We start from the raw sequence: 15078 nt of genomic DNA, 5'->3' as shown, positions 1-15078 counted from the left end.
GCAGTCACAGTGCAGGTGAGAAGGCATGCTCAAGCTTGTTCTAATAGCTTGACATGCTGGTAGATTTGATGATAACCGTGACTCATGCTCTGGTGCTGGTGTAGTCATTAAAAACTCCCTTCTCTTTCTCAATCTCAGCCCATCTGTGAACATGTTATGAAATTTAGAGAAATCTTTGGAGCACCTAATATTTTTCTGAGCACACGAGAGATTTGTTGTACTGAAACGTTGTTCTTATTTTATATCAAGTTCCCATCACTGCTGGTAAGACATTGATCATGGAAATAATAGGATTAGTCCACAGCTTTGACCACTTACTTGTAACTTGCTGTGTAACTCAAAGCTCAATGTGCACACTTGCAGAAAAGACGGGAAACGTAGTCTAACATTTGATATATGTAATGTAATGTAAAACAAACATTGGCTTTATTGCACTCTTTACTACAACATTTGACAAATACATTTCCTCTAGCACTGCATGATGTTGCATAGACCCGGTGTTTGCAGAAATAATCAAGTGCAAATCAACACCGAATCCAGCTCTTTGGCAACTAACACATATGCATGCCTAAATAAGGCCCAGTAAACTCATCAATATCCTGAACTCCAACAGATACTGTTAAATAACATGTGAAACCTTTTTGTCTTGCTCCCAGTTCCAACTCGAACTCAACTTGAACTTGAGCTCCAGTCTCCAGCATTTCATATTGCACTTTTTACTCCTGGAAATACACGCTCCAGGATTCTTCAGCGGAAGCAGCTGAAGTCTGCATCAGACACGTGAAGTCCTGTTCCCAGCATCCTCCTCCCCCTCATGTTCCTGCTCCCTGAATCGTCTCATCTGGGGGTGGGACAGTTGTCAACTGATCAGTATGACATCATCATTTTCTGGAACTCTGCAAAGACATGATCGAAAAAAAGAGGCATGACGCCACCAATGTCTCGTCAACACCACCATATACTGATAAAGAAATGTTTTCACTCATAAAGATGCTTAATCAAATATCTCACACATCAGGGATACTGATCTGTATTCAAAACATTAAAGCCCTTGAAAACTTGGTTTGTAAGTATATCTTAAGAGCTAAAGATATTCCGTTTACTGTGAGATGTGACAACAGCAATTTGAGAAACTGTACGCAAATGTTGGGAATCTTTGCTTGAAAAATGAATGATTGAATATCGATTAATGATTTTCTGTTGATTAACTAGTCGACTAATCATTGCAGTTTTAATGACGAGTAAAAATCCAACGGCTTTCACCAGATTTTGATTCAAACATTGATCAACACACAGAAGAAGCTGATGTCACCTTTTTTCCCCCCCAACTACACCAGGTTCAATGTGAAACTATCTCAGACTGTGTCTGAGTCATTTTGTGTTACAATGTCACATCCAACTCATTACAAAGGGCACAAGAATTCAAGATTCAGCAAGACTCACATTTGCTTGTTCAGACTGGTGAGGTTTCTCTAAACTCTTTGCTACAGTAGTGTTTGTGTTGAGCTAACCTCCTACAAAGATTATCACAGTCAGTTCCCACAATTCAAACCAGCACAAGTCCTCCTCCTTATTCTCTGGGGATTCCACCTGCGTGAAGGCTTGGCCTCTGACACAAAGGTAGACAACATAGGGATGGCAAGGTTGGGATTTCAGGCGTAACCTTTCTGAGAATAAAATCCCCAAACCAAGCACTGTGAAAATGATAGCCTTGCATCTTGAACACTTTCTTGTGTTTGACTGTTTGCACCCAAGAGAAACAGCTAATTATGTCCCTGTTACATCAAATCTGTAAACAAATTACACATTTTTCCTTCATCTTTTATGATCTGCCAGATGCAGCAGTTCGCAGTTGTGTCTGCTTCAGCTCTCACAGACCAATTCCCAGACTCTCTGTTCCGCAATCTGCTGCAGCCGTTTGAGGATGTGAATGTATTTCAAAGAGAGCAATAAAGTTGTGTCCATTTACTCTCTTGGAAAGCAAAACTGCACCAGCTTTAGGCCTTACTGTATTTATACATTGCTTCCAGGCACAGCTTTACTGCTCCCTTTGTCAAATCGCTTTAAAAACAGGTACAAAGTGTCATGTAAAATCTTTACAATACTTGTCAATTCACTATGAAGTTTCATACATGTAACTACTGACACAGAATACATTCATCCAAACAGACAAACTTGATATATTGGTTCCAAATAAGAAATAGTTTTAAATCCAAATGGAGAGTGACTAACTCCTCAACTTGCTTTCCAAACAAGATAAGAGAGGCTCATTGTAAGCAGATGAAATTTCATCCTGTAAGACACTGAAGTGTTTGAGCAGAACACAGATCTAATTTTTCTGAGTACAGCAAGACGATACACATAAATACAAAATTTAGTCAGGTCAGAGGCTGCAAATGGCTGTAATTGCACCATCTGTAACTTGACAAGAGTACCCCTAATGACAAAAAGGCAGCCAAATCTAAAAGGCCACTGGCACTTTTATGTTCATTTACACAGAGACAATGCATATTTAGTTGCCAGTCTTGCACAATTACACATTATTTCATAATGGCTCTGTAACTGAGACTACACTTCCTTTAACACTTAAGACATCCAGAGCAGGAACCCTGGATGTCTCTGCGATAGAAAACGGCTGTGAAACCTGCAGGAAAAGACCGCAGAGTGCAAGTGTTAATGTCTGGTAAAACAATAGTGACGGAAGAGCCCTGAAAGGAAGAAAACGATTGTCTGAGCCACAATATTTCATTCAGCACTTACATAATATATGCAGCAAAGTAAACCTTTCAATCGCTGATGAACTCAGTTCTTTTCCACCGATTATGTGTCGCCCAAACATGGCTCAGGCTAGCAGAAAATATTGGTTTGATGGCAAACACTGTACAACATTGTTTATCTCAGAAAAACAACAGCTGTTGCTTTTCTGGGACAAATGACATCTTTTTGCACTCAGTCATAAAATGGTCTGATGATTTTGAAGTAGACGAACAGCGATGGCTACAGAAACCAAGCCTCCTGTCTGTTTACAGTTAGGCCTTTTCCTGAACATAAGCTTAATTGATCCAAAACAGGGAAATTGAATAATATATTAAAAGCATATAAAACATTCCATGAAGCTTTAATAATGCTGAGCCAAAAGTCAAAGTAAGAAACTGCAGTCTAGTGAAGTGCCACTTTGAAACCTTTCAGTTTGGTAGAAACAAACAGTTAAGGAGGAAGCAAGGGCTTTTCAACAAGCTCCAAGTGATGAATAAACTTTACACTGTGGCTTCAAAATGGACATGGTGAAATAAAAGTGTGATAAAATGCAATTCATTACTCTGGCATATTAGGAAATTATTGTAAGGAATGGCATCTGATTACAAAAGAAGGGTAAGCAAGTGATGAAGAAAGAGAGAATGCAGTCCTGCATGAAACAAAACCCCACACACACACTAAACTTCACTGTACACCACATTAAAGACAACTGGAGTTATACTTTCACCCATCGCCCTCAAATCAAATAACTCTGCCCAGCTAACCACCGTAGCTCAGGGTTGGGGGGTGAACAGTGCCACAGTGTACACCCTCTGTTTCTCTGTAATCAGCCCATCACTGGGTGTGTCTGCATAGCTCCCACCACTAATTTCATTGCGCTCAGACCGCGTTCAGAGCGAGCCAAACCACAGCGTGGAGGAAACTCCACTGCAGTCTGCTGCCTGCTGATGATAGAGATTGGCTCATAGAAAAGGAATGAGCAGAAAACGGGGACATATAGAGACATATAGGCATATGTCTTACTGTAGCAACAAAGCGTAAGCAATGCAAACCCAGTTCTAAAACTGTGAATGTTACAGTATATGTGAGACTTTTGTGTATGTATCACCATGATAATGTAATATTCTGTATTCCTTGTTTGTTCCCTTGTAATGGTGACAGATCAATAATCAAAGTACACTGTATATTTGCTTCTTAAATGTTATTATAACTTAGTGGTACATCTTTCTCACCAAAGTTCAATAGTCAATAAGATGGATGCTTCTCACATTGACAGCAGCAAATGTTTGTTTTGAGCAAACAGCAGAAAACGTGACCTTGATAATTAAAGAGTGCCAACTCAATCAAATAAGACAACATACTGCTGCCCATTCTGTTTGTTTGACATGACTGATTTTCTGGTTAAGTGCAGAGCAAAAATACTACAGCAATGATCATATAGCAACCAAGATGCCACAAAAATGAAAAAACAAAACAAAACCCAGAACTATTTCTTTTAGAAAAATCTTAACAAACCCCCTCAGCTGAAGTCTATAAGAGATGGTTGAAAAATGGTAAAGAGAACCCGCCTCTAACACATTGCCCTTGAGCAAAGCATTTAAACGATAACACCGTTCCTGTTTCAGTGATGAGAAGTCATGTTTGTTTAGTGCAGCTCCCAAGTGTGCATGTCTGTGTGTGTGCGTGTCTGTGTGTGAACAGAGTGTGAGAATAAAAGTTAATTATCATCACAGTATCAACATTACTGTGGACACTGTCATACCGTTGGCAGCAACAGAGCACAGACTGTCTGACGTGAACGTCTGTCTGACTGTTCTCCTCTACAACAGGAAAATCTTTCTGCTCTCTCAGGAACTTCTGCAAGTCTGTCAATGGGAACCCATCCCTCTGGTAGTTCTGTTAGTAAAAACAAATATAAATAAATGCAACAATTAAAAAACAGTGTATTGGAAAGTACATGACAGTATCTTTTTCATAACAGTTTTTTATAAAGACCTATTTAACAGTGGATAATCTAGATGTATTCTCGAAAAGGTTTTTGGTGACATTTATGGTACAAAGACGTCACTGATGTCTTCCCAGAGATTTGTGAAATGTTAATGAGTTGCCTTTAATGGCATAAGAAGATTTAAAAGCTGAATTCACATAGTGTCCACAGCTCTCACGTCACTCAGACTGAGCTAACAAACAAGTACCTTGATGGTCTCGTAGGCATCTGTGATGAGGGCGATGAAGAGCGACAGCACCATGTAAATGAACAGGGAGATGAAGGAGTAGAGGTACGCCCGACTGAAGATCCACACCAGCGTGTTTTTGTCCTTCAGCTGGGCGAACGTGGTGAACATGTCGTCACCATTCAACAGGGAGAACAGACACTCCGCCACGCGACTCAGCCCCTCAAACTAGGTCACATGAAACAAGGGACATTAGACTGGACTATATGAAAGTTACAAATGTTATAAGCAAAGTTAAACATTTCTAATTAATAATTTTGCCCATAAAATGCCAGAAAATAATAAAAAATAAAATGCTCATTACAATTTTCAAAAGCCTACTACTACTACTACTACTACTACTACTACTACTACTACTACTACTACTAACAATAATAATAATGCATTTTATTTATAGGGCACTTTTCAGGCTACTCAAAGACACTTTGTGAATTAAAAATTATCATAGAAAAACTATAAAATAAGGCAGGTAATAATAAAATAGATCAAAACAAACAAGACACAACTTAACAAACCTAAACACACAAAAAACAGTAAAACCTAAAAGATATTTATAAGCCGAAACAGAGAAAAACCTGACAAATGAGAATCTGGAACTAAATGATGTTTGACATTTTTGCTTGAAAAATGACTATCAACTATCAAAATAGTTACTGATTGGCTGTAAGTAAATGCATAATCGTTTCTGATCTAGTTACAAGTCAAAACAGATGTGAAGCATTAAGACAGGGTGTGGAGCCATAGGTGATATCCTGTAGCTTAACACGAGAAAGTGACTTATTTCAGATTATTAATTATATTACTAGTGCTGACATGAGACATGCAAAACTTGTTTGCTTATATGTTGTATAATTTTTTCCAATAAGCGTCTAACTCAGAGGGAACAGGAGGTGTAGAAGACTGAAGCAGGATGGTTGATAGAGGTGGACTGATAAAGACAGAAAGGCAAACAAAGAGACAGATGACTGAAAGGGAGAGCTTGATAACCAGTCGCAAATGTTATGAAAGATGCCAAATTCCCCAGTATGTGATAGTATCTAAGAACAACATCCCACTGTGAGAGTATGGATTCAGGGCACAGCACTTGAAGACGTGTGGGACGGCAGGTCCTACAACATCCTCTGTTTATTCCCTCAGTAAATACACAGAGGATCCTGGAAGGGCCGACAGCACTCTACAGGGGACTCCCCCTGCGACCACAATGTAAATATCTTGACCGAGTCTCAGAAGACAGCAGCATTGGGAACTGAAACCTGCTTTACTTCAGCTGCAAGCACCGCATGTCAAATCACTTTCACTTCTGCTGATGACAGGTGATTATGTAAAAGTGTTATTATACATGAGATTAACTTTGACCCCACAAACACACTTCACATAAGTCCACAACTTATTTCTAGTAGTTTCTCCTAGTCATTTTCAGACTGTCAACAAATTTCCATCTGGCCAGTGAGGCTTCACTTGGCCCAGGGCGGCTGATCTCAGTCTATCTCACATCTGTCTCTCCAGCAGTATGAGCTCTGTCTTGTTTAGACGCCTACTGCTGCTCGGACTTCCGTAAATAATTTATCTTAACGGGCGAGGACAGCTAAACACACACATATTTTCTCTGATGGCACTTGCTATCCAAGGAGTTAAGACCATCTCTCCTGAACTGACGCTGTGGTCCTCGCCTGTCCAAATGTCCTACAATTGCAATTCAAATATATTTACTTTGTTTTCAGAGCATACACAAAACCTTTGCTACTACAACCACCTTTCAAGAGTGGTTGTCTAGGGGTTTAAGATGCTGGCCATGAAATTGCAGCATCCCCTGTTCGAGCCCAGGGATCCCTCATATCTCTCCTCCCTTTCCTCTTCTTATTATCCTATTCATATTATCTTAATATCCAAAAAAACAAAAACAAACAAAAAAAAAACACACTTCTGCTACTATTAAACAGAGGCAAGGCTGTGAGTGTGTGCACACGCTTGAATGTGGCACAAACGTATGTCCCAGTTTAAGAATTGGTTGCTGACAGTAAAGCACAGAGAGCTGCTGTCACTTAAGACAGAGGATTACTGGGCGAACATACACTGACACCTAGTGACGAAACTGTGCACCTACACAGTGTTTAAACCAGCAAAAGGCCATTGACCTGAAGTTTCTCAAGACAAAGGCTGTTTTTGCAGTTTTTCTTAGTTGTAGGTTATAATGCTGAAACTGCAATTCAAAAGCTACATAACCACAGGAGAAAGCCTGGTAAGTTTTGTTTTATAGCGGAACTGTGACTGAAACATGAGGCAATTTACAGAAAACTTGGTGCAGAACACCTGCATCTTTCACTATGATAAACATTCATTTACATTCTCAAAATTCACAAATTCAATTATTTCCCAGTGTGAATCCCTGCAATCTCTGCACACTGATTTTTTCTTTTTAAACTGTTCAATCACAGAGTGCTGTTTCAGCCAATTTACACATTTACACACGCGCATATCTGGGAGTTCCCTAATGCGACTTTATTTTTGTGGTCTCAGCAGTTCTACAGGAACAAGCAGGGGCGATGTCACTGAAAAGGGACTTAATAGTTCCCCTAATTTCCACTGCCCATAACAATTTACACATGCACATATTTGGGAGTTCCCTAATCCTAATGATTAACGATTATCCCATAAACTCATAAATTTGCTTCTTTAATTTAATCTTGAGGTCCCCACTGCCTCTGCTCTCCCTCAAATTAGTTTGTCTGTTACCTTTTCATGGTACGGGCCCAGTACAATCCACCCGCAGAAGGTGTAGCCGAGGTAGATCATGCCAGCACAGCAGCAGAAACGCAGAACCTTGGGGAAGGCTGCTTTCATGGTCAAAATCAGCACCTACAGCAGAAACACAGGAAGTATGCAGAAAGTAGAAGTATGTGAAAACTAATTGTTCACTCGTGACCAAATCATGAAAAAAAAAAAAAGTTGAAGACATTTGCTTGGGGTTAGAGCCTGTAATCAGATTTTGTGCATTTCAAATCCCAAATGAAGTGTAAAATGTTAATATAAACAATACACTGTCTTTTGCTAAATGTCTTGGATATGAGTGCAAGGAAAGGCCCCTGTACCTTGTTTAAAAAAAAAAAAAAAAGGGTTGAGATTCAGACTCACGTTGTATTTCTGGAAGTATCCCAGGTACCTGATCACACTAACCCACACCATTAACGTAGATGTTCCCAGGAAGATACTGCACACATCGTAACTGGTCAGACTCTACAGGAGAGAGAGGGAGAGGAAAAATAACTGTCTCCCTGTAGGATTTAAATTAACAGTCAGGAAAAGATTACATGTTTTCTTTAAGTTCACTTTAAGTATGATTTCATTTTAATTGGCACCCTCTTTGTTGTAAACTGAGTGTGGATTATTTTATTAGGGCTTAAAGTACAACGTGGAACTGCAACACAGGAACATCCTATCAATCATTAACTATTTTGTTTAATGTCTTCCCTTTATGTGTTTGAGTTGTAACACAAATCAGCTCAGTGAGCACATTAAAGGGTCTAATTTTACACTGAAAGTTGCCTCTACTGGTGTAGATAACTCTAGTAAATCTACCATGTTAAATCATTTTTTCTTAATAGGCCCTCTATCACTAGATTTCAGAAGGAAATACCTTGTTCCTTGAATTCTCATATCAGCCTTGTCTTTAATAAAAAAAATAATCTATTTTTTTCAAGCAGAACCTGCCATTATTTTACTTAAGTTAAGCTAAATGTTTTACTCTTAAACAAAAGCCTCAGCCAGGGGCAGGAGTGTATGAGGGAAGAGTTTATTTCCATCTCTGTCAAGCTTGGGGTAAACACTCAACATGGTGGCCATGAAAAGGGCAGACAGGTTAAAATAAACTGATCTTTACAGTGTCTCCATTAAGTCTTTTCGCTCCAAAAGGCCACCAGACACTGAGGGCATAATTTAACAGCATTTTATTTCTCAACTGCTTCATAAATAAAAAGGGTGTAAAATCAAGATGATGCTGACTGCTTGAAACTTTGAGTTCAATTAATTTCTTTTTTGCCTGACCTGATGATACCCTAAGATGTCTTACCCAATTGTCTCTGATTATTTAACTTGCAGTATTATATCTCAGTTACCTTTGTACAGAAGATAACAGTAAGCTTATCTCTATGGACGGAAGAACATGATTAATTTTACCTTTGCCTGTATTTCCATCTTCAGTATGGATCCAACTATGGCCAAGAGGTCGCTGACAATGACCAGCACATACCAGCCATTCAGAAACTCCCTCTGATCATCCTCACACACTTTACGATTGTAGTTCTCATGGAAGAATCGGGAGAATCTCTGAATATATAACGATGCAAATTCAGAGCTTCTCAAAGAAAAAGATGTACATACATATCAGCTGATGGCTAAATGGTAAATTCTAGACAAACAACATTATTTTACCAGTAACAAAAATCCTCCTGGTTGTTGCCCAAACACAAGAATAACAGATCCATATCTACATGAGGTATATTACATGCTGTAATAATGGGAATTTGAATTAATTGTAATTATATTGACATTTAGCTTTGGAAGAAGAAAGTGAGAAAGACTGTAAAGGTTTTGAACAACCAGAAAATAATTAAGAAATATAAGCCAAAAAGTAGAGGAGGAAGAACCAAAAAATGTTCTGTGTGATATGGAAGAGTGTGAGCAGGGGCTGAACTGCTGACCTGGAGTAGCCTCACAGCCAGTACGATGGAGCGGGTGCACAGCACAGCTGATGTGAGGCAAACCAGAATGACGAAGCCATCAAACATCAGAAGATAGTGCGTGTTCTTCTGAGCTGAAACAGATAAAGTGTGTGTGTGTGTGTGAGACAGTTTATCTCTTACATAACTCCCAACTACAAGTTTGAAAGAAAACGCCTCACTGACAGTCAGCAATATCAGGCCTTGAAACTGGAGTAAAATGTAGTTATTCTTATTTGTTTTCACCTTTTCAAATGTTTCTACCTTTTTAAAAAAAAAAAAAAAAAAACAGAGGAGGTGATCTGGTGGACATACTTTTTTTTTTTTTTTTTTCCAAATGACAGATAATCATATAGAAGTATGACCAACCACATATAACAGTGTGGGCATTTTCAATATTAAATGACATGATACTGTTACACTGCTAATTCAACCTCATTCACTCAAGTAGGTGTATAAAAAATCTTCCTTTGACCCTTGAAACTTTATACTTAAGAGTAATGTGTAAATATTACAAATATGTATTCGCACATAATAGTGAGAAAAAACAAGCAGCTCTTCATAATCTGGTAATCTTTTGATATGTTTAAATTTAAGTCTTGTGGTTAATGATTTGTTATTTACATTTCTCCACAACTCCTTACACAACCTTACCCGTCCCAGATATCTTCCAGTCTGTGCACGTGCTGCTCTGAGCGTCTATGTCCAGGAATATTTTCACCTTTCCACTGTGACACTGGTTGTCAAATGTTATCTAGGGACAAGGAAAGTAAACTAGCAAAACAATGTAGCTGAATTAAATATATATGTATATATCTGTGGTCTTTATCAGTCTCAAAGATTCTCAAAGCTGTGTCTCTCCATGATGGAAAGTATTACAGTGTTTCACCTGCTCATGTCAGTTTATAATAAGAGATAATAGCTGAAGGGATGAACTGTACCGTGACAAAGAACGAGTAGCAGTCAGGTAACTCCCGCGAGCGCACGGTCTGTAGGTTGATTCCCTTCAGCTGGAAGGTTATTTTGATGTCGACCAGCCTGAAAAAAAAGGAAGGGGTGGATTGAATAGGTGATTTTAATGTACAGTAGAAAAAGAAGGTATTGTATGTTAAACAGAAGCTGCACTGTATACCTGTAAAAGTCCAGGTCAAAAAATGATGAATTTTGGGTTCTCCACAGGTTTGCAGTCTTTGGATCATGTGACATACAAACTGAGAAAGAGATGGACAGAGTGAGAAAACAACGACAGGACTGTTATTGAAAGCATGTCTTTTGCACCTAAGACCTTTCATTTTATATTTTTGGTAAACATAGTTTAATATACAATTTAATATAATGCAGTGATTTGCAATGGGAGAAATACTTGTGATATAAATGCATACTGAACATCTCCTCAGCGATATAATGAAAAATAGAAAAATGTGGTTTGTGGTCGATTTTGACCAATTATACAAAAAAAAAAATTACAGACTGTATAGATAAGGCACTTAAATGTTAATGGCCTCTTTTAACTTGCTTTTGGCATCTTGCAGGTGACTACATGTCATTGTTGTCTCTCACCTCTCTCCAGCTGGGCGTCTATGTCGTAGACCTCGTCTGAGGGCTCCACGCTGCCTCTCTTGTAGTACTCTTTACAGATGATGAGAGGCAGCAGTCCGCCATCTTCATCCTCAGCGTAACTGATGGGACCCGTAGAGAGCCGGCCCAACTGGCTGTACTGTAAATATCACAGGCCTCAGGTAAAACACACTGTCCCAGCGTGATTTATACAACGTCATAAGAGACTGCAGACTGCCATATCACACACAAACACAAAGCCAAGTTGTTTAACATTAAGTACCAGCATGTTTCCCAGGATTTCCAGAAGTTTAAAATCACACAGAGTACATTTATAATATGAACATTAGCTTCCCAGTTTTATCTTATGCTGGTTTTGATTATTTTCAGGATAAGGCGTTTACATGGAACATGAGAGAGCTGGTTATTCATTCATTCATTCACATGTTTACATGTACATAACAGTATCCAGGGTTCTGATCGTCCGTGTGCAGGTGTCTTCAGGGATAAGAGCTTATCCATGTTTTTGAGACCATGATAAGATGTTTACATGCATTATACCAGGATATTGCAAAAACGTAATCATAACCACAAGTGCGCATGTACAGTATATGGGCTCCATGAAAATAAAGAGAAAAAAAAAAAAAAATCACCTCGTAAGCTCAATGATCATGTAACACAGACCTACAATGATTATAAAATGTATGTATATACCTTTTAAAATCAAAAAATCGGGTTAATTTTACATTTTTTGAATGTGCTGTATTTTCATTTCAACAGTAGCAAAGTATGAAACGACCCCATTAACCTAAGGAAAAGGTCAATCTCAACTCAAGCACAAATATGCACAGTCAAACCTAAAGCATTTAAATTCAAACTAACCCTGAAGAATAAGGATGCGTTCATGTCTTAACAGAGTTTTCCTAAATGTTTCCAACTAGTAAATCTGTTCATGTCAACATCCGAGTCGTAATTAGGACTGGAGAACTGTGATGCATCACTTCAGCAAGAGTCAGCCGTTTAGATAATCAAACTAACTGTCAATGCACAGTATTTTTAACCACCACACAACAATTCTGAAAATCAGACAACTGTCTTGACCTGTCCAATGATGCAAACGCTTGTAAGTTGTCAACATGGGAATCTTTCCCCATCCCACAGGGCATTACAACTACTACTTTTCATTTTTGTGACAGCAGTAGAAAAAACAAAAGCAAGAAGCGTAAGCATGTAAGATGAGGAAGACGAACTTGCCTGATCCAGGACATAAAACAGGCTGTCCTTAACATCATATTGGGTGTAGACAGCAACACAGTAGTCGTCCTCATCCACCCCGCTGTAGTCCTTCAGGAAAAGGTTTTTGAGGGCTATGGTGTTCTCCTCCTTATAGGACACCACCAGCTGGTTGTTGAGGCCGAACAGGATGAGCTACGACGAAAACAAGAGGAAGAAGGAACATTTATATTTTATGTAAATTCTTACAGTAATAATCAAGGGTGGAGTTAATTTAGTACATTTATTTCTGCTTCTGGAATTAGTATCTGTACAATACCAGTAATTTTTTTCCACAATATTCCTCTAAAGCCAGAAATGTTCGGTCTTTAGGCGTCTGTGGTTGTTGCTTCTTGAAAGTTTTTGCTACATTGAGCAGTTTCCAATTTCTCAACATACACTGATTTGGACTTTTGCCTGTTTACATTTTAAGGCTCACATACAGCAATGGCCTTCCTTACTAGTAACTTTTGAAGTAGTAATTTTACTTCAAGTAGAATATGAATATGAAGTAATTGTTCTGAGTAGTTTTCCTGTTGTTTTGCTGCACTTTCTCCACTACTGAAACAACAAGGAAGCGTTTTTCTGGGTGGTTCTGCTCTCCATGTCTGTGTTAATCTACATTAATCCCAGCGTACATACTTGTGTGGTGATCATGACAATCTTCAGGATCTGCACACCCAGTTTCCAGGGTATTTGCCGTCGGGCCCTGTACTTCTCACACGGGCTCATGAAGTAGTACCTCAGGTCATCTCTCAGGTTCTCCTCCTTGATAACATCTTGAGTCATGACAGAGCTGAAACAAAAAGGGGCAACGTAAATGCAGGAGCTGGGACACGGATGGGAAAAACGACAACCTGTGTCTGGCCTGGTGCTGTGGACGCCTGAGAACAGAGTCTTTTAGCTGATGAAGAGGCCAACATATAGCACTAAGGGGGGGAGGAAGCAGAAGTGAAAGAGAGAGAGAGCAGTTATTTGATGATAATTTACTTGAGCAATAGTCGTGCTTTTCAGCGCAGTGGACCAGACTGGCTATCTCTCACAGGAAGAACTCCATGTACTGAGGACACTGACTGCATTCATGGAGCTGCCTGGGTTTTAAGTCCAAGGTTAGCTCACTGAGAGTCCACTTTCAATATTTTCCCAACAGTATGTCGCCCACAGACTCTCCCTGACACAGAGCAAATCTCTAGCATTCCATTTTACTTTAAGGGTTTCTGTTGAAATACAAATTTACAGCTATTTTCAGCTGAATTATAGTTGTCTGGTCCCGTCGGGAACTTGTATTAAGCAATAAATAACTTCTGTTGTTGTTCTAATGTGAGACAACAATAATGCAAATGGATTTAAGCTCATTTTTACATCTAAATATTCGGTGTTTCAGCCGCGAAGTCTAGTTAGTTATACTCCAGAGACAGAATTCTTCAGAGGAGTTAACTAAAAATGTTGACATTTTACCTCTAAGCTCATTTTTGAACAACAACTACTTAAAAAAAAAAAACACTTACCTAATTGAATTGCTCCTGTCCAGATATCGACCTAATAATTCCATGGTTGATTATCCACGTGGACGCAGGAGTTAATCGACTGCGGTTGTTCTCAGGTTGACAGAGAGACACTTCCCGCAGAGGGGATTCGCTTCTGCTGGACTTTCTGTGTGACCACGCAACCTCCTCTCAGCCAATCAGGAAATTAGTGTCAGGAGGCGCACAGGTGTCCAATCTACGGCCCGAGGTCCTCCAGGGGTCACTGTAGGACTGAAATGGGCCAACATCACAAAAATATTCAAATAAAATGCTTTACTTAAGAGAATGGCTGTTGACCCAAATCTGAAACTTGTTATTCAGCTTTTAAATGTTTATTATTTTGTTTCAATAATAGTCTAAATTTCCCCTTACTGCATTAAAATCTAAATCCTGTTTCAAAATGATCTTCACACTGCCAAGACTGAAATTCTGTTGGGGAAACTTTTTTGTTTTCCTTGGCCTAAAAGTAGTCCTTAAATAAATAAAATGATCTTAAAAAATACTGGAAATAGCTTGCAACATATCCAGTAAGTGCTTGTTTTTAATTGTGGAATGTGTGGAAACTCCCACTCCAATTCCCAAATACACAGATGACCTCAGGACTACCCCACCCTCCATGACATGACCTATCCACAGCCCTGTCCACAATGTTCCTGAAAAATAGTTTGTAAGCAAAAATCAAAGGAAAAGTTTGAAAAAAAACCTGGTTATTATTCCGAATGAATTTTTACACTCAAAAAATCTAATATTTGTTTCATGAGGACTGTGTAGCTATGGTTTATCAGCTGTCATCACATTTTGATCTGTCCAAGAACAAAACCAGAACAGAACCCATCCTCAGATCTGTTTGGGGCTCCTTGATTAAAGTTTACAGCCACATAGCTCTAAATGAAAGCAACATCAACTTTGAGGTTTTGTTTAATAGACATGCAGCTTGTGCCCTGACCAAATGTTGCATTCAGGTGTATTTTTGCCGTCACAGAATCTGACAGAATAAAACACTTCAAGTTTACCAAC

The 15078-nt window shown here is 38.9% G+C and overlaps 1 protein-coding gene across 2 annotated transcripts; it reads right to left on the bottom strand.

Annotated features, from left to right (window-relative positions):
* Nucleotides 1–383: 383 nt before the first annotated feature.
* On the bottom strand, nt 384–14314 carry mcoln2 (mucolipin 2). 2 transcript variants are annotated; one of them, XM_022759184.1, is made up of 14 exons: nt 14044–14309; nt 13178–13331; nt 12518–12691; nt 11267–11423; nt 10839–10917; nt 10648–10744; nt 10361–10460; nt 9689–9801; nt 9165–9314; nt 8124–8225; nt 7725–7847; nt 4953–5159; nt 4520–4653; nt 384–896 (listed from the first exon to the last, which is right to left on the bottom strand). In XM_022759184.1, exons 1-14 carry the CDS (start codon nt 14085–14087, stop codon nt 860–862), a joined length of 1671 nt encoding a protein of 556 aa, XP_022614905.1. In that variant the 5' UTR covers nt 14088–14309; the 3' UTR covers nt 384–859. The 2 variants fall into 2 exon arrangements, with proteins under 2 accessions (XP_022614905.1, XP_022615710.1); XM_022759989.1 differs by lacking the exon at nt 384–896 and adding an exon at nt 3569–3698 and having other exon boundaries at nt 14044–14314.
* Between the last annotated feature and the right edge of the window lie 764 nt (nt 14315–15078).

Source organism: Seriola dumerili, unplaced genomic scaffold (assembly GCF_002260705.1).
Source record: "Seriola dumerili isolate Sdu_G_001 unplaced genomic scaffold, Sdu_1.0 BDQW01000002.1, whole genome shotgun sequence".
Classification (NCBI taxonomy): domain Eukaryota; kingdom Metazoa; phylum Chordata; class Actinopteri; order Carangiformes; family Carangidae; genus Seriola; species Seriola dumerili.
This window is presented reverse-complemented; position numbering and strand designations above follow the sequence as displayed.

What these genes read in the sequence shown, in the direction of transcription:
- mcoln2 (XM_022759989.1), bottom strand. Translation starts at nt 14,087, where the DNA reads ATGGAATTATTAGGTCGATATCTGGACAGGAGCAATTCAATTAG. An exon ending in TTTGACCTGGACTTTTACAG is followed by an intron (nt 10,745 to 10,838) that starts GTATACAGTGCA and finishes CTTTTTTTTCAG; the next exon opens with GCTGGTCGACATCAAAATAA. An exon ending in ATGCCTACGAGACCATCAAG is followed by an intron (nt 4,654 to 4,952) that starts GTACTTGTTTGT and finishes TTTTACTAACAG; the next exon opens with AACTACCAGAGGGATGGGTT.